Source organism: Salvelinus sp. IW2-2015, linkage group LG31 (genome assembly GCF_002910315.2).
Source record: "Salvelinus sp. IW2-2015 linkage group LG31, ASM291031v2, whole genome shotgun sequence".
Taxonomy (NCBI): Eukaryota; Metazoa; Chordata; class Actinopteri; order Salmoniformes; family Salmonidae; genus Salvelinus; species Salvelinus sp. IW2-2015.
This window is the reverse complement of record NC_036870.1, coordinates 2,785,468-2,808,119: the sequence shown is the minus strand read 5'-3', so window position 1 is coordinate 2,808,119 and position 22,652 is coordinate 2,785,468. Positions and strand designations below refer to the sequence as shown.

Here is a 22,652-nt window from a genome sequence, read left to right as displayed (position 1 = left end):
CMACATAACCTGAAAGGCTGCTCAGCAAGGAAGAAGCCACTGCTCCAAAACCGCCATAAAAAAGCCAGAATACYGTTTGCAACTGCACATGGGAACAAAGATCATACTTTTTGGAGAAATGTCCTCTGGTCTGATGAAACAAAAATAGAACTGTTTGGCCATAATGACCATCGTTATGTTTGGAGGAAAAAGGGGGACGTTTGCAAGCCGAGGAACACCATCCCAACTGTGAAGCACGGGGGTGGCAGTATCATGTTGTGGGGGTGCTTTGCTGCAGGAGGGACTGGTGCACTTCACAAAATAGATGGCATGAGGCAGGAAAATTATGTGGCTATATTGAAGCAACATCTCAAGACATCAGTCAGGAAGTTAAAGCTTGGTCGCAAATGGGTCTTCCAAATGGACAATGACACCAAGCATACTTCCAAAGTTGTGGCAAAATGGCTTAAYGACAACACAGTCAAGGTATTGGAGTGGCCATCACAAAGCCCTGACCTCAATCCTATAGAACATTTGTGGGCAGAACTGAAAAAAACGTGTGCGAGCAAGGAGGCCTACAAACCTGACTCAGTTACACCAGCTCTGTCAGGAGGAATGGGCCAAAATTCACCCAACTAAGACGGGGAATTTTTACTAGGATTAAATGTCAGGAATATTGAAAAACGGAGTTTAAATGTATATAAGTGCTTGCCTTAGTTAGCATTTTACTGGTAGATATCATATGTTGAAACGTCTTTCCTGCCCTACCGGCTACTGATGTAATTCTTCTGTGAGCTGCTCCACGCCAAAACACTCTTGCTGCCTGCAGATGCCATTAGGCTAAAACTAGGRTATGTGCYCGGTGTGCATGTGAATATATTTCACATGATTTGCGATTGTGTTGGCTACTTTGTGCATGATTGCTCTATTGTACTACATAATTGATAAGTCGTATACCTCCACTACACTACTTTGATAAGCATCAGTATGGGCTCCCGAGTGGGGCAGCGGTCTACGGCACTGCATCTCAGTGCTTGAGGCATTACTACAGATACCCTAGTTCGAATCCAGGCTGTATCACAACCGGCCGTGATTGGTAGTCCCATAGGGCGGCGCACAATTGGCCCAGCGTCATCTGGGTTTGGCCTGTGTAGACCATCATTGTAAATAAATAAAAAATAGTTTGTTCTTAACTGACTTGCCTAATTAAATCCAGGTAAAATAAAACCATTTTCAGAGATTAAGAAGTACGCCCACTGAAAAAAACGGTGTATATCCTCCACTGGCTCTTTGTGTTTTACAAAACTGGACTCTCCTACATGAGTGAGCTGGTATTACGCTTGCTGTCCTTTCAGAATCACAAACCTGTCACACACTGAAGACCTATAGGTTCACCACTGTACTAACCTGTCACACACTGAAGGCCTATAGGTTCACCACTGTACTAACCTGTCACACACTGAAGACCAATAGGTTCACCACTGTACTAACCTGTCACACACTGAAGACCAATAGGTTCACCACTGTGTAACGTCTATAATACATATAAAGGCTGTTAAAATGTAACTGTTTTAAGAAAGGAGTGTATGTATTTGGCCCGGTGAAGTGGTTTTATGGAAGCTGATAATTATGATTTTTTTTACTCTGCTGGTCTCGGGAAGAAATGAGGAGGACACCGAGACAAGACCGAGACACTCAATATGTGGTCTCGAGACCAAACTCGAGACCAAGACCAGTCTGGAGTACTACAACACTGACGCCCAGCAAACCTGGTCTCCATTCAGATGTGTAATTGTTTTCGGTAATACACAGTAATTACATTATCTTGTTAGCTTAATAGCGTAACCCAGATATGTTGGGTGCATCATCTGAAGAGCTCTTGAGAGGGAGGGAGGCAGAGACCTGCAAGGTGTTCATTACTTGTCAAAAGGTTGTTGAAGGTAGACTCAGCGAAATGACGTTGTCACGAGCGACACCGCAGATAGAAATGAGCGAGATGCAACACTTCGCTCTCACATGTTRGCTTCACGCTGCTAGAGCCTGGTAGCACCAAACCAGCTATTCAATGCCCTTAGTTGTTGKGGAAATTGGCCCACTATGTGGTTTACTTTGTGCATCTATTTCATTTTGCTGAGTCTACCTTTAGGATGGATCCTCTGGCAAAACACGAACGYCCTCTGGAAGCAACATCAGCACAATAACTGTTGTTCGGGAACTTCATGAAATGGGTTTCCAAGGCAGAGTCGCCGCACACAAGCCTAAGATCACCATGCASAATGCCAAGRGTTGGSTGGAGTGGTGTAAAGCTCGCCACCATTGGACTCTGGAGCATTGGAAACGRGTTCTCTGGAGTGATGAGTGATGAATGGAAATGTGAATGGAAATCTTGGAAAGTGAAGGGAAATCTTAACGCTACAGCATACAATMACATTCTAGACGATTTTGTGCTTCCAACTTGGTGGCAARAGTTTGGGGAAGGCCCTTTKCTGTTTCATCATGACAATGCCCCCGTGCACAAAGTGAGGTCCATACAGAAATGGTTTGTCGAGATTGGTTGGAAGAACTTGACTGCCTGCAAAGAGCCCTGACCTCAACCCCATCGAATACCTTTGGGATGAATTGGAATGCCGATTGCGAGACAGGCCTAATCGCCCAACATCAGTGCCCGACCCCACTAACGCTCTTGTGGCTGAATGGAAGCAAGTCCCCGCAGCAATGTTCCAACATCTAGTGGAAAGCCTTCCCAGAAGAGTAAAGGCTGTTATAGCAGAGCTTGGAGTTGTTGTAGAGGTACAATTCATATACAAGACAGTGCCATTTTCTGCTACATGTCCATCCAGGTCTGCCTGATTGTTGATGCAGCAACAGCAACATAATCACCTCAGCAGAGTGCACAAAGATGGGCAGACAGAGCAAATATTTGAACAAAGCATAGATCAATGTAAAATCAAGAAGGGCCCCCGAAAAAATAAATCTCCCAGGCAGCGACAAACATTAAAATCATGACAAGGACAAAGTGTTCCTGTATTTTTTAAGTGCAGCCCTCTTTGTCCCCCAGCTCGGATTAATTCARGAGGAACAGCCAAGCCGCACCCATCTACCCTTATTCATGCATTTTTGATTTATTCCTTCCTTAACTAATCAAGGATATGATCATTACTCAGGAAGATGCAGGGGTGAACCCCCGAACTCCTGGCAGGTCAAGGGAAGGCCGATGCCCTCATTGTGGTTACCACACCAGCGACAGTTGCTCTCTGATAAAAAAAAATGGTGATAGATACGCCCTCGACTGATACCCCTCAAGGCCATTTGTCAATGGAATGGGAGGGGAGAGAGCCCAACAGAGTTGTATAAGGATGGAACCGACATAGAACACAAGCAAGGATGGTGTCAGAGCTCAGGGCTCACGGCACGGAGACTGTGCTGCTGTCCCCCGGGGCATTGGTCTCCCGGCTGGCCTGGACTGGAAGTGAAGCGGAGACCACACTGCCAACGAGAGCAGCACAGGAAGTGTGGGGGGGGGGGACAAAAGGTCACTGTTTGAGGAATGTGGTGGCCGGGTTCCATTTACGACGTGCTCGCCCAATCAGACGCCAGCTTGGTGAGCGGCCAACTTGGAAGGCGAGAGAGCGTCTTGGCTTACAGGAATGGGAGATGGAAGGGGAAGGGAGAGGGGGGGGGGGGCTTGAGCTGTGTGCGGCTCTGCAGAAAAACTAAATGAATGGATTATGAGTGCAACACATTGAGGTTTGCGTGCTGGACGCCACCCAATTAATGGAATACTCCCATTGCGATTACTAATTAAGGTCATTAATACACATGCGAACAGGGGAAAGGCTAACGGTCTCTCTCCCTGCCGCTCTCATTTCTACATAGCTCGCCTCGTTCTGGAATCGCTTTTGGGGAGAGAGAGGCATTTTGGAAGAGGTCTGTTGCTGGCCGCACTTCAGTTGAGATTCTCATCTGCACATAATTCATTTTCAAAAGGGCAGAGGGGCTGCAGAGAGAATCCTTAATTGCGCCGGCAACATAGACAAATGTTTATACGTCGGCCACTCTAATGAGAAACCAATAATGGATGCAAACAGCAATCGCTTGCCTTTCTCTCTCGCCACTTCCCCCGAAAAGCCATACGGGACAATCCGAAACAGGGCTTTTTGGAGAGCGCAACCTCATTCATCAATTCTCCTTTATGCTCGGCATCATGCAATACTATACTCAGCCGTCAATGTAGCCATAAATCTCGCTTTATAGGGCCTAACATGGCAGATATTTCTCCATTAAAGGGTCATTCTGTGCTAGGGGGTTAGTGTATGGATGCAGGCAATTGTAATGGTCAAGCCTAGACATTGATGCCCTACTTTATATGCTGTATATTTTCTACAGTATCATTAGGCAAATGTACCAGTTTGCTATATCACTACAATTGTTATTACGTACACAAGGAATAATGACAGTGTGTTGGAAATTAATTGTATTTAAACCTTCATTAAAACCTCTAATTATTTCACAGCAAGACGCCAGCAGGGGTTATCGGGCGTTTGTTTGCAAATCCTCGAAAGTACATTATTGAAGTGCCGTGTGATATTGTGTAGTGTACCTTCTATGTAATTACCATGTGGATTTAATTATCATCTAATATAATAACATATGCCTTTTAGCAGACGCTTTAATCCAAAGCCATACACACATAGATTTTATGTGCGTGTGTTCCCGCGAATCAAACCCACTTTCCTGGCATTGCAAGTACCATACCCTACCAACTGAGCTATAGAGGACCAATATAAATAAACTTGATGACAGGTTATGTGGTTACCAGGTGTCCATCCAACCATTTCATGCGACTGAATTACCTGATGCATGAAAAAAGTCACAACCGGGRTGATGGAAACAGGATATGCCGGTAAAAACGTAATAAACGCCGAAAGACAGTTTGTTCGTTAGACATGGTGGGATCTTTATATGTTAGTCAAATTAATTATGGGAGAAATTGCGGTGGAAACGCCTTAATGCGTAAATATGATATAATAACCATCACATCGAAGTAAAGTTGGAGTCACGCMASGATATGTTTGTGTGGTCCCCCCACTACAACTCAGGAAACCATGCATTTTATTAGGCAACAAATTAAATAAGTTCTGATTAACTTCACAGGGTGGTGAAAGTGCACAGTGATGAGCTTGATGCTCCATTCCAATAAATATTGAGGGTCTTATTCTTGTGACGTGATGATCGATGTTTTGCTGCCATTTGACAAATAAAAATAATATTGCTCTTATCCATAATGATCTCATAATGTAGGTTGTCTACCTGCACCATATCTGCGAGCTGTTGCAAAATTTTTAATATTCACATGAAAATCTGTCGCAAATTGGATGGAAACCTAGCTATTGAGGAACAACAACAGGCAGCTGAGAAGAGAACAAAGTCGCGGGAGCCAATCGTCTCATCTAATTTCCCACAATCCAGTGCGGTGTCGCGCCGGCAGGCGGGCTTGGTGAATCTCAGCCCTCAGCGGCCTTATCTCCCGGCYGAGGAAACGGAGGTCCTTTAAAAGGTCTGAGGTCATTTCCTCTGCCTCGGGGCTCATACAGGAAAATATAAAATGTCTCCATTCGGCCAGCCCCTGCTTTCTTTCAAATGCCTGAGCTGCCTTTTTCAAGATTTTAAGAGGCCCTCGGGGCCTCCGGATGGCAAATGAGTGGCTTCGGTTCCCCCAGACCCTCAGATGAAGCTAATCCATATCTCACTCCTACTAAATGAGAAACATCCAAAGGGAATCAGAGGGAACAATAGAGGGAGAGAAAGAGAGAGAATGCCTCCCCTCTTACTCACAGAGCTCGACGACCCTTAAAGCCTTTCACAACTTCCTGTTCACATCGCTCTCCGGCTAGTCCAGGGCGTGAGTCAGCGATGGGAAGACGGAGAGGCTCATTCAAGGCCCGTGCGATGCAGAGGTGAAAGGCAGCCACGCTGTGAATCTAGGCAGGCGGAGGATTGATTGATCTGGTCCTGGCTGCTGCAGGAGCCATAGAGTCCTAAGGCAGATGGATGAGTGTGTGGCTGGGGGTGTAGGCTGGGGGTGGGGGAGAGGAGAGGCTGTACTATCCTAGCCTCAATGTGATTGTGCACTCTTTGCGAGTGTGTTTTTCATGGGGTCCGAAGTTATTGACACCCTTGATAAAGATGAGCAAAAATGACTGTATAAAATAAATGATTCAAATACTGAGCTGTATTGTATGCAAAAAAGGAAAATTATATTGTTTTATACTGATACAATTGTCAGACAAAAAGATTGTCTGATTCTGTCAACAAAAAAAAAATCTCAAAAAGGTAGCGTTCAAAATGTTGATTTTGTGGCAAYTGAACAATTTCTTTGTGTATTTTGATGTGTGCTTAGGGTTATTGTCTTGCTGGAAGATCCACTTGCGTCCAAGTTCCAGCCTCCTGGCAGAGGCCACCAGGTTTTTGGCTAAAATGTCCTACCGTTGACCTTAACAAGGGACCCAGGACCSATAGRGTCAATGATCCACCARCATATTTTACAGTAGGTATGAGGTTATTTTTTTGCATTCTCATTTCAACGCCAAAGACCTCTATTTTCAATCATCTTTTTTTGTATTTTACCCCCTCAGGGAGGTGAAGGTCGAGTCATGCGTCCTCCGAAACATGACCCGCCAAACCGCGCTTCTTAACACCCGCCCACTTCACCCGGAAGCCCGCCGCACCAATGTGTCAGAGGAAACACCGTTCACCTGACGACTGTCAGCCCACAGGCACCAAGTCRGCCTCAAGGAGTCACTAGAGCACAATGAGCCAAGTAAAGCCACCCCGGCCAAACCCTCCCCTAACCCGGACGACACTGAGTCAATCGTGCAACTCCCGATCACGACCGGTTGTGATACAGCCCGGGATTGAACCCGGGWCCGTAGTGACGCCTCTAGCACTGCAATGCAGTGCCTTTGACCGCTGTGCCACTCGGCAGGACCTCATTTTCAATAATCTTGACCCCTACCCTTTTTGAGAATTGTTTTAATCACTTGTTAAACAAAACCTCTTTCTCTGAGCAATTGTACTAGTATAAATAATATAATTTAAAAAAGAATGTAGCATACTTTTATAGCGCTTTTCATTACAATCTAAAAGTGCTTTAAGCAAACAAACAAAAACAACATGCAATTTTGGAAAGCAAAAACAAATAGTTAGTAATGGATAATGGCAGGCAGGGTAGTTAATTCATGGCTTGAGCAGTCAGCGCCAGGAGGAAGGCTACAATAGAGGCAGTCCGGAGATGACCCGGAGGGGGGTCACATCAAGGGGGTTTTAGACTGGTCCAGAGCCGTTCATCAGGGCAGCCTGGCCCGTGCCATCTCTGAAGCAGTGCTTCTCAGTAAAAGTCTCTGAAGTMAAACTCCATGGGTAGAACTTCCCCACTCCCGATGTGTTGTACCCACCTGGGTGAAAACACGACAGCCGCCACAAAAGCACACTAACCACTGGAGAAAACTGCAAAAAACTTCAACCTCTGCATCTTCAACGAGCCTTCCCCTMACTTCAAATCAAAACATATCTAGCTAGTTTGCTAGCAAGTTAGCTAGCTGAGCTTCTTGATGACAGTGACGCATTAGTCAGGTGAAACCATCTGATTTGCCAGTTATACCACGCCGATAGCTAACTAATTAGCTAACAAAAACATCTAGGGGGAAAAATGCTATCAAAAGTACCKAAAAATGAGTAATATTTACAATTTTACAGGAGTACCTAGGCTGCTATTCTGGCACTATGGCAATGATGGACCATGCGTGCATTTGTGTGTGACACTTGTACAGTGACCCACACATCTCTGTCTCCCTACAACAAACAGGTTGAACTCCCACTCTTTTCTCTCAGTGCATCTCACATTTTCTTCATCTTTCCCAGAGATGACTGGTTGCTGACCTCTTGCACCTTCCCCTTTTCTCGCGCTTTACTGCACGCTCACTGAGCTGAACTAAATACAAATAACACAGGATAGGAGGAAGGGTAGAATTGGCCCCGGCTTGTTGCCGGTTCGCTGTCTGTCTGATGGTGCCACGGTGATAATAAAAAAAAAAGCGCTGCTTCTGACATTTAAACAAGCGCCAGGTCAAAAGGGCAGACGACTGAAAACAAAGTGATACTGGATCAGGGCGACGCGGTGCTCTTTTTTTATGACAGACACGAAGCCTGCTCTGACCCATGCCTTCCTGCTTCTCTTTGAGGGGAAATGCATTCACCTTTACAAGGATGGAGAGGATGAGAGAGCATCTTTTGAAAGTAACAAATCTATTTAGAAGCAGATCGTGGAGACTAGAGTAACCTCTGAACATTGATGTTATCATAAAAAGGTCTTATGGGTAATGCTACAACATTGCTCCCTCACTAGGAGACAATAATAAAAAAAGAAATGCTGGTCAGGGATCAAGAAGAAAAAAAAACACAGGCCCTCTGTGTCAAGCTCTCTAAAATCAGAAATATATTGCACATGTATTTCAACATCAGTACYAAAGGAATGAGGCCCTGGCTGTCAATAGTGATCAGAGACATAGGTTACATGAAAGGAATATGCCAGAGATTTGCCTTTATACAGAAACACATGGCTTCTGACGAGACCATTACTCTCTCTCTCGCTCTCTCTCACCGTGTCTACTTCTGTGTCTCTTTCTGTCTCTCTCTCAGGGCTGGACCATCATTTCCACTCYTAAAATACAGACACTTATACTTGGCTCTTGGCATCACTGCATTCCAGGCGGGTGAGGTATGGGAAACTAGTCTCCCACACCCGCGAGCGCAGAGCTGAGTGCCTGGCCTTTCAGATCATAACTCACCAGGCCAGTGCCTGGACACAGAGAGACTCTACTGTACTTCATCTGCAATTTACTTCTCACCTCTGGTGTACCCTGATACTCCCTCAATCCTTTCTCCCTGTTTTCCACAAGCAATGGGTCCATCCATCCTCCTAACAAGGGAAACAGGCTGACTTATGATGGCCTACATGAGTCACCAGCAACACATGAACATTTTAGTAATTTAGCAGTCGGCCTTATCCAGAGCGACTTACAGGTGCAATTAGGGTTAAATGCCCTGCTCAAGGGCACATCGACAGARTTTTCACCAAGTCGTCTCGGGGACTCAAACCAGGGACCTTTCGGTTACTGGCCCGAAGCTTTTAACCGTTAGGCTACCTGCCGCCCCACACAAAGGTGGTTAAGCCACGCCGAGGGTTTTCCAGCCTCCACATTTGACCGGTGGGATCTATCCAGGTGGGATCTATCCAGGTAAGGACGGCTAGGAAGGCGGCTTCACCTTGAAAGGGGCCGCGTTGCTGAGTGAGGAAGCTGCAAAAAGCAATTAAAAGTATTGATGGAAGTTCAATAGCGCTTAAACAGTGCTGCCAGACACCTCGGGGCAAGTACCAGACTAATCAGTTTTTCTTCTCTCCTCCTCCAAGGCTGGCTTTAGCCATTGAAGGGCTCGACACAAACAGAGCGACGGAGCTGCCGTTAGCGTAGAGTGTGCAACAGGATTAAGAGTAGAACAAAAGGAAAAGTACTTGTATTATACTTACAGTACTGCAGCAGCTCGGCTGGAGCAGGGAATAGCTCTACAGATAGCTTGAGACGAAAGACGAGAGGGATAGTAATCCATGTTTACCTGAACCGTACTTGCCTGTTAGCCTTCTCATTGGATATGTATACCCGAGTAGCATTTTGAATATGAGCCGCTACTGTCACGGCGCCATTGTTCGGTTTGCTGTGTCAGCATTTCATTCATCGCGAGTATACAGAGAGCACAGGCTAATGCTGTTTTCCAGGAAAGAGGAGGAAAGAAAAAGAGTGAACGGAGACGTACTGTAGCTAGGGAGGGGTTGCACGACAACTGCCTATCCTCTGACGTCCTTCCAGCGAGCGAGCGTCATCACAAGGACTAGTTGTTTACCTCCATCCTTCCTCCAGCTAGCGCTACCTGCTAAATCATTGATTTACAACATGCAGGCGCTTCCTTGACTGAGGTCTATGTTTAGGCCAGGGCCTGGCTCCAAACGCTTCCTATGACAACATCTGCCTTGAAGAGTGATCGTCACGCCACGGACGGTGGCAGACACAAGGCTCCCGTGGCTAACACGCGGCTCAGCATGTGCACTGCGTAGGGAATAGGGTGCCATTTGGGATACAGTGACCTTGGTGACCTACCTTTGCACTGGTTGGTGTTCTTGTCCAGGATCGCCTTGGTTGACACAATTTTTCCATATCTGTGAAGAGAAAAGAGATGACAGAGCATTTTAGTATTACACTAGACTGGCTTTATGACCTTAGGCTAGGCATGACATCACTCAAACAGACATCAAGCATTTAAAGTGCATCCTCCATCTTTTCCATACCTCTATAACTACCAGTCGTAAAGTTGGACAACAATGCACTAATGTCAAAAAATTCATCAACGGTTCATAACAACATTTGGCGAAGCAGAGTAACATTTTAGAACGACTAGGCGGAATGTTTCTAGAACAAAACGACATCTGGAATATTCTTAGAATTCAGTACTGCTATTACCATTACAGAAGGCTATTTGTCCTCTCTCAATTCTCCAACCCCCACTTGGCCTATTCAATAAATAAATGTAGCGAGCCACGAATGCTCTCTCGATAACCATTACCGCTGTTGGGAAATAAACAGCGGAAGTTAACACATCGGYAATGTCTACGACCACTTCACCTCTCCCATTAATCAAACAACGGCACTACGACTCGCTGCGGCAAAAAAAACTCACCGTTACGGACTGCGCGTGGACTAGAGGATGACTGCYTCAGTCAGCTCTCTCTRTMTGTGTGTGTGTGCGCGCCTGCCTGTGTGTTTGTTACTGTGTGTATGCGCGCGTGCCTGTACGTGCCCTTGTGTGTGCGTAGGAAATTGAGCTTCTCTCTCAGTAAATAGGGAAGTGCGCAGCATCCTGGCCCATATTTCACCAGCGGGGGATAATTGTGCCGTTTCTCAACGCACAGTGGAAACTCTATTTACTGCATGCTACGGTGGGGTGGGTGGCAGTTATGAACTGATGAGCACAAAGAGGAAAACTACAGCCTGACACTACAGCCTCCTGGATACCAATCAGACWGTTGTCTTGATGGGATAGAGGCGCAGGGGAATTTGACTGTGGTTACGTCCRAAATGGCCCCTATTCCCAATTAGACTGGGTCAAAAGTAGTGTCCTATGAAAAGAATAGGGTGCCATTAGGGACGCTGGGCTACAGACGGAAACTTGTGAGTAAGAAATATCAACAGGGATTTGTAATCACTGAGAGAATTCGAGGGCGTCTCCCAAGAGAAATAAGAACAGATTGGATTGAACATGGGGTTGTGGCGTTGATATACTCAAAGCTGTTGATAAAACATTTACTGGAGACGAGATCAAGTTGAGACATAGGATATTGTATAATAAGGCAGTTTTTCACACGTAAAGATATCTTTGAAATCGTGCAGCACGGCCCCGTTCTGTCTGACTCGTATGGAATCGTCGGAAAAGAGACCTCTAAACATATTGTGCTGATTATATATGCAATAAATGAAGTAGGTTGATCTTGTAGTCTGGCCTTCTGATTGGTCGCTCTGGGTCGTGGGTAGTCCTGTTCGGGCCTGATGTCGACGTTCCATTGGCTCTTAACATAGTTCTTTGTCTTAGAGTCTCAACCTCGAGCAGAATGCATGTGCGTTTGTTTTAGCAGGGGCTGTTCATGGGGGAGGGGAGTGTGTGTGGGTCTGTGGTTATTATCATTAAGGATACGAAGTGTGGGGGTATAGAGGGGGATGGGTGCATGTTGTGTCAAGTATAGCTTGTGTTGAGAAGTTGTTAAAACAAGTTGCCAGTATCTATTACAATTTTACAAAGCACAAATGTTTTATTTGATTGATGTCGCGCTGTTGAGGAGAACGCTTACTAAGTAAGCATTGCACTCATTCGTTTACGCCTGCCGTATCCTGTGCATGTGACAAATACGCTTGGATGTGACATTTTCGTCGTTGCATCGTGACCCGAGACACAATGGTAAAAATGAGCGTGGAGGTCTTTGTGTGAGCGTGTAACTCTACGCTTGTGAATATCGGGTTCAACGGAGCAGACATCGGTTATCAGAGCTTTACATTTTCACAGCTAACCCCATGAAGTTACACATCAACTGTAAAACGTATACTGTTAACGTTGCACTGATCAACGTGTGCACGTTTTTTTTTGCGTGTCTGGTTGTGTAGGCAAGAGTGTGTTTATTTGTGTGTGTGTGTGTGTGTGTGTGTGTGTATGTACAGTCGGCTCGTTCTAGGAACCAGTTAAAAAAGGCCTCCTATTGGCATGCAGTTGGGGAAAGTTATCATTCTAACTTTGTTTGGGTCCACTGGGACCAGGAGACACTTGTTTCCGGTTGCCAACTAATCACGGCTCGTCTCAGTACATGTTAAKGATGGTTCATCAATGCATCCTGTCTGTGATCCAAAAATACCCCACAAAGACACCAGGGGTGGGATGAAAAGAAAAGGTAGTATCATGCATCTAGCCCATAATGAAGAATTTTGGAAATATACAGGGAATATACAAGCTGTACACGAGCTGTGTGTGTGTGTGTGTGTGTGTGTGTGTGTGGACACCGTGCTGACGGCTCCTCTTCCAGGACTGGTTGGTGAGGCTTTGATGTGACAGTGACAGTCCCTGTGAAGCCCAGGTTTAACAATGGTGATGCTGAAGCTCTTCTCGAGCCGGTCTCCACTAATCCTATTTCAATCTCTTTCGGTCTCCGTTATGACTGTCTTTACTGACCCTAGTCAGTCCTCCCCCAGTCCCTCTCTCTCCCTGTTTCACTTGCTCACTCTCTCTCTGGCTCCCTCTTCTCTTTCTCTCTCTCTCTCTCTCTAGTAGTCTACCGCAGTTTCGCGGGACCCGCCCGCAAGGTCTGAGGAAGGCCTTTTTACCTTAGGGTAAAAAATGACCCGCCTTCACTAAACCCCTAAAATAAAGCAGCTTAATTGAATTTTAAACCCCAAATCTATTTTGCATGAAGAAACAACCTGTCATTCATCACAAACGTTGTGCATATCTGGGTTTTCCCTCTTCACAATGCAYAAAGACTGCATTTAATCAGTGGACACCACTCGTTTTTATTACAACACACCTGTTATAATTGTTTTCTTTTCTAACGTAGAGGTTTATTATTATTAWTATTGCTAAAGGTACTGCATAGGTGTAAACTTGAACTTTTTAGCAAGAGATAGCACTTGTACAGCCTAAGAAAGTAGCAGAAATGTGCAGAAAGTCGTTTTGAATGCATTTTATTGAAGGGGAACAATAACAGTCTTGAACTTTTTTGGCAACATAGTGATATATTCTTATATACTGTAAAATGAGGAATTCAACTACAAAATACTAGTCTAATCCCATTTTTTGTCCCCACCCATTGTCCCCACCCACAAGGTGTATAAACAACAACAATAAATAAGAATAAAATAAGATAATAGATACAAAACAAAAACGTGAAGAACATAAATCAATCAACTCTAATTAGCACATGTAGGACAATATGCAAGTGTGTGTGCATGGACTTTGCAGATGTATTCTGACATGTGCAGCACATAGTATTTGTTTTAAGTCCTTCTTTGGGGGGCAGAATTGGCATCTCCTCTTCTTGCCTGCCCCAGCTGCAGCCTCATGTGGATCAGGACAAGATTCAGCCCCCTGAACAGCTTTCACAAGCGCTGCAGAGGCTGCTGTGCGGGGGAGGCGCTCCCTTCATTGAATGTGTGGGGTTACAAATGCCTTTCCCAGCTGCTCCAGGAACACTCTCCTCTTGTTCTGCTTATCAGGCATCCAGGTAGGGTTGATCTTGTTCCATATCACGAAGGCATTGTATGAGGACACATCCATGATGTTATGGAAGATGACCAGGGGCCAGCGGGCAGTCATCCTCCTGTAGCTGTAAATTCCTTGTCCAGGTTGTCCACGCCTCCTTTGTTGTGGTTGTCGTCCAGTATGCTTCCTGTCCTCACGATCACTGATCTCAGCCGTTTTGTGCAGTGTGCTCAGGAGGACCACATTCTTGTTCCTTTTTGGGAGGTAAGAAACTGTTTCACTTTTTGTAATGTTGGGGTCACTCTAGGAAAAGTAATCAAATTCCAAGTTGAAAACTTTAGGGGATTTTCTCTGCTGTTAAACATAGGGACAGGTCATTTTTGACCCTTAAGACAACACAAGGGTTAAAGTACAAAAGGGAAAATAAATAAACAMAAATATGGGATGTATTTGCYWTGGTGTTTGTTCTTCACTGGTTGTTGCCCTTTTCTTGTGGCTACAGGTCACAAATCGTGCTGCTGTGATGGCACACCGTGGTATTTTACCCAATAGATATGGGAGTTTATCAAAATTGGGTTTGTTTTCAAATTCATTGTGTATCTGTGTGATCTGAGGGAAATGTGTGTCTCTAATATGGTCATACATTTGGCAGGAGGTTAGGAAGAGCAGCTCAGTTTCCACCTCATTTTGTGGGCAGTCTGCACATAGCCTGTCTTCTCTTGAGAGCCAGGTCTGCCTACAGCGGCCTTTCTCAATAGCAAGGCTATGCTCACTGACTCTGTACATAGTCAGAGCTTTACTCTCTCTCTCTCTCTCTGAATACTACAAAGGAATACAGGCGTTGAAATCTGTACAAATTTACTCATTTGACAGTTTTCTGGGCATTGAAATATGATGCGTAGCCTCAACCACATCTTCTACTTTTTGGGTGGAGGTTGAGGTCTTGATGATAAGACATTGGATCCTTTGAATCGTTTGAATATCCACCTTTTTCCTCCCTGGGTGAAATTATCCAGGCATATTTCATTTCTGCCATAGCGCTGTGGGTGAAGTGGTTCTTATGTGGGGATGGAGAGCAGGCCGGAGCCAGCACACGTCACACTGGTGCAGCTTTGCAGGAGGAGGGGTGAGGGAGACTGGCAGACCACCCAAGCGTGGTGTTGTCCCCCCGCTGGCTCTCCAAAGGCCCTCGCTGTCTGGGTGTTTGTTTGCTGCGGTAGACATGTGAAGTGGCATGACAGGTAGGTGGGAAACAGCTCCAGGCAGTTTCTGCTTCATGTCTGTGTTTTCACTGACTACATGGTATAACCACATCCACTAGGGGGATACAGTCACAGTCTGTCCTGTGTGTGTGTGTGTGTGTGGGCACCCCAGGGTGTCTGACGAGGGGGTCTGAGAAACAGATTGAGTGATACAGTGAAAGCAGGAAAGTGAAACGGGAAAGAAGGAGAGAGAGAGAGAGAGAGGTGTGTTACATCAAGGTATGGCACCTTGGAATCCCGGGCCCCTGAGTTAGTGTCACATTCCGGTTGACCCTCAAGCTCAGCGTGACCCCTCTCAGAGCTCTAAAGGTGAGCCTGGCAGACAGGGGTCAAATCACAGCTATTTGTGAAGTGGGGCAATAAGGACTGGGACCAGTACACCTGGAAACATAGGAGCTTCCTCTTTGACTACAGGACAGAGAGTTAGGGCAGGGGAGGAGGCCCAAAGTGTGTTCCAAATGGCACTACATTTCCCTATATAGTGCACTACTTTTGACCAGAGCCCAGGGCTCTATATAGGGAATAGGGTGCCACTCGGGATGCWGCCCCAGTCTCCCAGTGTACTGCGGAGACAGACAGGCAGGTGCTGTGTACTGCTGAACTAGTCTGCTCTATCCTGATGGACACCTGGCAGGGGGGAGAGCCGCTGCTCACTCGAGTAGCACTGAATCAAAATCAATCACGCTCCACTCTCCTGAGCTGTACTTGTGTACTGTAGAGGGACCTGCCCTTTGAAGATATCCCACTGCATGGCCACTGCACTACCACTGTACAAGATGTTACTGTTGTCGGTTAAGCTCTTCTCTGTCTGCTTCTATGATCTGCAGGTCTAAGCTCTTCGGCCCTCCTCGCCCTCCGGTCCTACTCACTGTGGGYCGTATTCCATACTGTGGAAGACAACAGTTCTATTTCAAAATGTCATCCTGACATTAATGTGTCGAATAGGAATTATGAAAACTGCGCTTCTGGCAACAACGGCTCTTTGACAAATTGTGACCCCGGTGGATTAGGCCAATCATTTTCTGGCTTCAAGAAACCCTGTCAACTGGCCCAGGGCTGTCCAAAATGTGATCACACCCAAGATCGGGTTGTATTTGGCCAGTTTAACCTCATCTGGGATCTGGCTCTTTGTTGTCAAGTTTAAGAGGCTTTAACTAAGGCTAGCCTGACACGCCTCCAATAGCAGTGTTGGCCATGTTGAGTTAGTGCCTGCAGATGACCTGAGAATTATTTAGTGGTGATGTCATTGTCACCCAAGGATCTGTATCAGGCCAAAAATAACACACACACACACATGCACACACTCACACGCTGAACACACACACGGGATAATGCATTTCTGACAGGCAGTGCTGGTGAAAGATGCTGGCCGGTCATCAGATTGTAGCTCACTACAGAGATCTCCACCCACATGTACCAGAGGGAGGGAGGGAGAGAGCCAGAGTAGGAGCAAAAAGAGAGAGAGAGAGGGGGAGAGAGAACGAGAGCGAGAGAGTGAGAGAACAAGAGAATGAGAGAACGAGAGTGAACGACCACAGTGGCTCCACTATAGATATGGAGTGCTTTTAATGGAGTGAGTGGGAGAGAAAAATGGCTGTGTGTTTGTGTGTGTACTTGTATGTGTGTCGACTTGTATGTTTAATAGAAGGAGTAATGGGTACAGTGTACAGTATGGCTATTTTCCACTAGTATAGCTATTACCACAGTTCTCTTTCAAGCTTCAGCATTCCAGAATGTTTGTCCACACCCGTCTACAACCTGTCAAGCCGACAAGCCACGCATTTCTGTCTGACACGCACAAACAAACACATCTCATCTGTGCTGCTTTCTCCACACTACRCCAGATGAAAGGGAAAGAGCGAGAGAGAAAGCAGGGGAAGGGATGGAGACCGAGAGGGAGGGTACGTCAAAGCACCTGGGAGGGAAGGAAACTGTAGAGTCCTGAGGGCTCGGCTTCCTGTCCTCAAGTCAATCAGTCTTTAGGCTGCTGCAACTGTAACGGATGGAGGGGCACTTTCATTTGACATTTACATGTTAGTCATTAAGCAGATGCTGTTATCCAGAGCGATTTAGGGTTAAGTGCCTTGCTCAAGGGCACATTGACCCATTTTTTTTTTAACCAATAGTTTAGGCGGGCCTTCGCACTTCAGCAAACAATAGAAAGGAGGGGTGCTCAACAACAATGACAAGAATCATGAAAATGGTTTCCCAAGAAAAACTTCCAAACTGACTAATTCAAGGTAGAAAGAGTTGGAGCACTAAACAAAAAAAGGCAGAGATTGATTTCCACTATTGCTCACTTTCACCCATTGTACAGGACGCGAACAGGTGACTGACGTGTCGACGTCCGGCTGAGGTCTTCCTTAGAGTGATCTGACCATTGTACTTAGCTCCTATTTATAGCCTAGTTGCCCAATGAGACACAACGTAAAAAGTTTGGATTGATAACATGTTTCAAGGTAAATGGTGACGTTAATCAATAGGCCATATGAAAATATACATACTGTTGACGTCGGAAGTTTACATACACCTGAGCCAAATACATTTAAACTCAGTTTTTCACAATTCCTGACATTTAATCCGTGTACAAATTCCTTGTCTTAGGTCAGTTAGGATCACCACTTTATTTTAAGAATGTGAAATGTCAGAATAATAGTAGGGAGAATGATTTATTTCATTTCTTTCATCACATTCCCAGTGGTCAGAAGTTTACATACACTCAATTAGTATTTGGTAGCATTGCATTTAAATTGTTTAACTTGGGTTGAACGTTTCGGGTAGCCTTCCACAAGCTTCCCACAATAAGTTGGGTGAATTTTGGCCCATTCCTCCTGACAGAGATGGTGTAACTGAGTCAGATTTGTAGGCCTCCTTGCTCGCACACGCTTTCTCAGTTCTTTCCAATGTTCTATAGGATTGAGGTCAGGGCTTTGTGATGGTCATTTGAATACCTAGACTTTGTTGTCCTTAAGCCATTTTGTCACAACTTTGGAAGTATGCTTGGGGTCATCGTCCACTTGGAAGATCCATTTGCGACCAAGCTTTAACTTCCTAAATGATGTCTTGAGATGTTGCTTCAATATATCCACATAATTTTCCTGCCTCATGATGCCATCTATTTTGTGAAGTGCACCAGTCCCACCTGCAGCAAAGCACCCCCACAACATGACGCTGCCACCCCCGTGCTTCACGGTTGGGATGCAAGCCTCCCCCTTTATCCTCCAAACATAACGATGGTTATTATGGCCAAACAGTTATATTTTTGTTTCATCAAACCAGAGGACATTTCTCCAAAAGGTACGATCTTTGTCCCCATGTGCAGTTGCAAACCATAGTCTGGCTTTTTTATGGCGGTTTTGGAGCAGTGGCTTCTTCCTTGTTGAGCGGCCTTTCAGGTTATGTCGATATAGTACTCGTTTTACTGTGGATATAGATACTTTTGTACCTGTTTCCTCCATCAAGGTCCTTTGCTGTTGTTCTGGGATTGATTGGACTTTTCGCACCAAAGTACGTTCATCTCTAGGAGACAGAACGCGTCTCCTTCCTGAGCGGTGTGACGGCTGCGTGGTCCCTTGCTGTTTATATTTGCATACAATTGTTTGTACAGATGAACATGGTACCTTGACAATACTGTGCAGCTGTATTCATCGACCTGGCCAAGGCTTTCGACTCTGTCAATCACCATATTATTATCGGCAGACTCAACAGCCTTGGTTTCTCAAATGACTGCCTCGCCTGGTTCACCAACTGCTTCTCAGACAGAGTTCAGTGTGTCAAATCGGAGGGCCTGTTGTCCGGACCTTTGGCAGTCTCTATGGGGGTGCCACAGGGTTCAATTCTCGGGCCGACTCTTCTCTGTTTACATCAATGATGTCGCTCCTGCTGCTGGTGATTCTCTGATCCACCTCTACGCAGACGACACCATTCAGTATACTTCTGGCCCTTCTTTGGACACTGTGTTAACTAACCTCCAGACGAGCTTCAATGCCATACAACTCTCTTTCCGTGGCCTCCAACTGTTCTAAATGCAAGTAAAACTAAAAACCCACTGGCTCCAGATCATCATATAAGTATTTGCTAGGTAAAGGCCTGCCTTATCTCAGCTCACTGGTCACCATAGCAGCACCCACCGTAGCACACGCTCCAGCAGGTATATTTCACTGTCACCCCCAAAGCCAATTTCTCCTTTGGCCGCCTCTCCTTCCAGTTCTCTGCTGCCAATGACTGGACCGAACTGCAAAAATCACTGAAGCTGGAGACTCATATCTCCTCACTAACTTTAAGCACCAGCTGTCAGAGCAGCTCACAGATCACTGCACCTGTACATAGCCCATCTGTAAATAGGCCTTCCAACTACCTCATCCCCATACTGTTATTTATTTATTTTGCTCCTTTACACCCCAGTATCTCTACTTGCACATTCATCTTCTACTCTATACCCCAGTGTTTAATTGCTATATTGTAATTATTTTGCCACTATGGCTTATTTATTGCCTTACCTCCCTTACCTACCTCATTTGCACACACTGTATATAGACTTTTTTTCTATTGGATTATTGACTGTATGTTTGTTTATTCCATATGTAACTCTGTTTGTTGTTTGTGTCGCACTGCTTTGCTTTATCTTGAGCAGGTCGCAGTTGTAAATGAGAACTTGTTCTCAACTAGCCTACCTGGTTAAATAAAGGTGAAATAAAAAATGTTTTAAATCTTCAGGCGTTTCTCACAATTGCTCCCAAGGATGAACCAGACTTGTGGAGGTCTACAAATGTTTTTTTCTAAGGTTTTGGCTGATTATTTTGATTTTCCCATGTTGTCAAGCAAAGAGGCACTGAGTTTGAAGGTAGGCCTTGAAATACATCCACAAGTACACCTCCAATTGACTGAAATTATGTCAATTTTCCAAGCTGTTTAAAGGCACAGTCAACTTAGTGTATGTAAACTTCTGACCCACTGAATTGTGATACAATCGCTGTAAACAATTGTTGTAAAAATGACTTGTGTCATGCACAAAGTAGATGTCCTAACCGACTTGCCAAAACTATAGTTTGTCAACAAGAAATTTYTGGAGTGGTTGAAAAACGAGTTTTAATGACTCCGACCTTAGTGTATGTAAACTTCCGACTTCAACTGTTGGTGATATTTGGGTGTCTGTGAATCCGGAGACACAAGAGTCTCAAAAAATCAAGGCAACAACATTATAGAAACGAGGACAGTGAAAAATCATAGTTTAGCGCCTTTGAATCCACAGTGTCTAAGGAGTACTGCCAGACTGCCTCTCTTTGTTTTGGCTTATGTACGATGTCACCTCATCTTGGTGAAATTTGGACGTGTTCTATGGCTACAAAGCGCAGGGAGGAAGGTGAGCCATGGTTGGCGTTGATGCAGTGGCGCGCAATAACATAGTCCGTGTTTTTATTTCGAACAGCAGCCTTATGTTTTGCAATGCAAAGTTTCAATGCTTGACTTTTTAACCTAYTCAACTCTGGGATTCGAACCAGCGACCTGACTCAGCACTCTTAAACGCTAGGCTACTTGCCACTACCGAGCAGAGATGAACTAACTGTAACTGGCTGTACAAACAGAGGTAGTGCCGATGAAAAGCCAAGCTGTCCCGATACCATGTGCATTCGGAAAGTCTTCAGACCTCTTGACTTTTTTCATATTTTGTTACGTTACAGCCTTATTCTAAAATATCTTTTTTATCCTCATCAACCTACACATAATGCAAATGTATTAAAAATTCCAAATAGAAATACCTTATTTACATAAGTATTCAGAACATTTGCTATGAGACTCGAAATTGAGCTCAGGTGCATCCTGTTTCCATTGATCATCCTTGAGATGTTTCTACAACTTGATTGGAGTCCACCTGTGGTAAATTAAAATGATTGGGCATGATTTGGAATGGCAAACACTTGTCTATATAAGGTCCCACCGCTAACAGTGCAAGTCAGAGCAAAAACCAAGCCATGAGGTCGAAGGAATTGTCCGTAGAGCTCAGAGACAGGATTGTGTCGAGGCACAGCTCTGGGGAAGGGTACCACAACATTTCTGCAGCATTGAAGGTCCCCAAGAACACAGTGGMCTCCATCATTCTTAAATGGAAGAAGTTTGGAACAACCAAGACTTTTCCTTGAGCTGTCCGCCCGGCCAAACTGAGCAATCGGAGGAGAAGGGCCTTGGTCAGGGAGGTAACCAAGAACCCGATGGTCACTCTGGCAGAGCCCCAGAGTTCTTCTGTGGAGATGGGAGAAGCTTCCAGAAGGACAACCATCCTGCAGCACTCACCAATCAGGCCTTTATGGTAGAGTGGCCGGATGAAAGCCACTCCTCAGTAAAAGGCACGGGACAGCCACTTGGAGTTTTCCAAAAGGCACCTTAAGGAGTCTGATGAAACCAAGATTAAACTCTTTGACCTGAATGCAAGCGTCACATCTGGAGGAAACCTGTCACCATCCCTACGGTGAGCATGGTGGTGGCAGCATCATGCTGTGGGGATGTTTTTCAGTGGCAGGGACTGGGACACTAGTCAGGATCGAGGGAAAGATGAACGGAGCAAAGTCAGAGAGATCCTTGATGAAAACCTGCTCCAGAGCCTCAGGACCTCAGACTGGGGCAAAGGTTACCTTCCAACGGACAACGACCCTAAGCACACAGCCAAGACAACGCAGGAGTGGCACCGGGCAAGTCTCTATTCCTTGATGGCCCAGCCAGAGCCTGGACTTGAACCCAATCAAACATCTCTGGAGAGACCTGAAAATGGCTGTGCAGTAACACTCCCCTTCCAACCTGACAGAGCTTGAGAGGATCTGCAGAGAAGAATGGGAGAAACTCCCCAAATACAGGTTTGCCAAGCTTGTAGCATCATACCCAAGAATACTCGAGGCTGTAATGGCTGCCAAAGGTGCTTCACAAAAGTACTGAGTAAAGGGTCTGAATACTTATGTAAATGTAATATTTCAGTTTTGTATTTTAATACATTTGAACATTTTCGAAAAAAAACTATTTTTGCTTTGTCATTAGGGTATTGTGTGTAGATAGTTGTTTTTAATCCATTTTAAAAGAATGCTGTAACGTAACAAAATGCGGGAAAAAGTCAAGGGGTCTGAATACTTTCCCGAATGCACTGTACAGTATTATGGTCAGGGTCAGCAAAGTAAGACCTAGCAAAGATGCAGCTGGCTCAAAAACAAGGCAGCACTCCTTGCCCTTAACTGCACACACAGAACGAACATCAGCAACATACGATAGTGTTTCATGGTCGAGGAGAAACCGTCTACTCTTCTGCTCTGTGTGTTGAAAATGCCTGACCACTTGTATAATATTTTGCGTCCACTTCAAACAGACATTCAGTTCCTTCAGAAAATATTCATACCCCTTGATATATTCCACAATTTGTTGAGTTACAGCCTGAATTCAAAATATATAATTTTTTTCTCACCCATCACTCCCCAATCTACACGTGTCACAGCTAAAGCAGCACTACAAGCCCGACTTTCTCCATTGGTTCCATCTCGAATACTGAAACAAATGCCCAATGCCTAGGAGAAGGTAAGGAAA

General features: G+C 45.2%; 1 protein-coding gene across 1 annotated transcript in view; it reads right to left on the bottom strand.

Annotated features, from left to right (window-relative positions):
- LOC111955888 (RNA-binding motif, single-stranded-interacting protein 3) overlaps positions 1 to 22,652 on the bottom strand; it is a 282,350-nt gene that overhangs the window by 158,998 nt on the left and 100,700 nt on the right. The window contains exon 4 of the mRNA XM_070436361.1: positions 10,191 to 10,249. Coding sequence (XP_070292462.1) covers positions 10,191 to 10,249 — 59 coding nt within the window. The remainder of the gene's footprint in view (positions 1 to 10,190; positions 10,250 to 22,652) is intronic.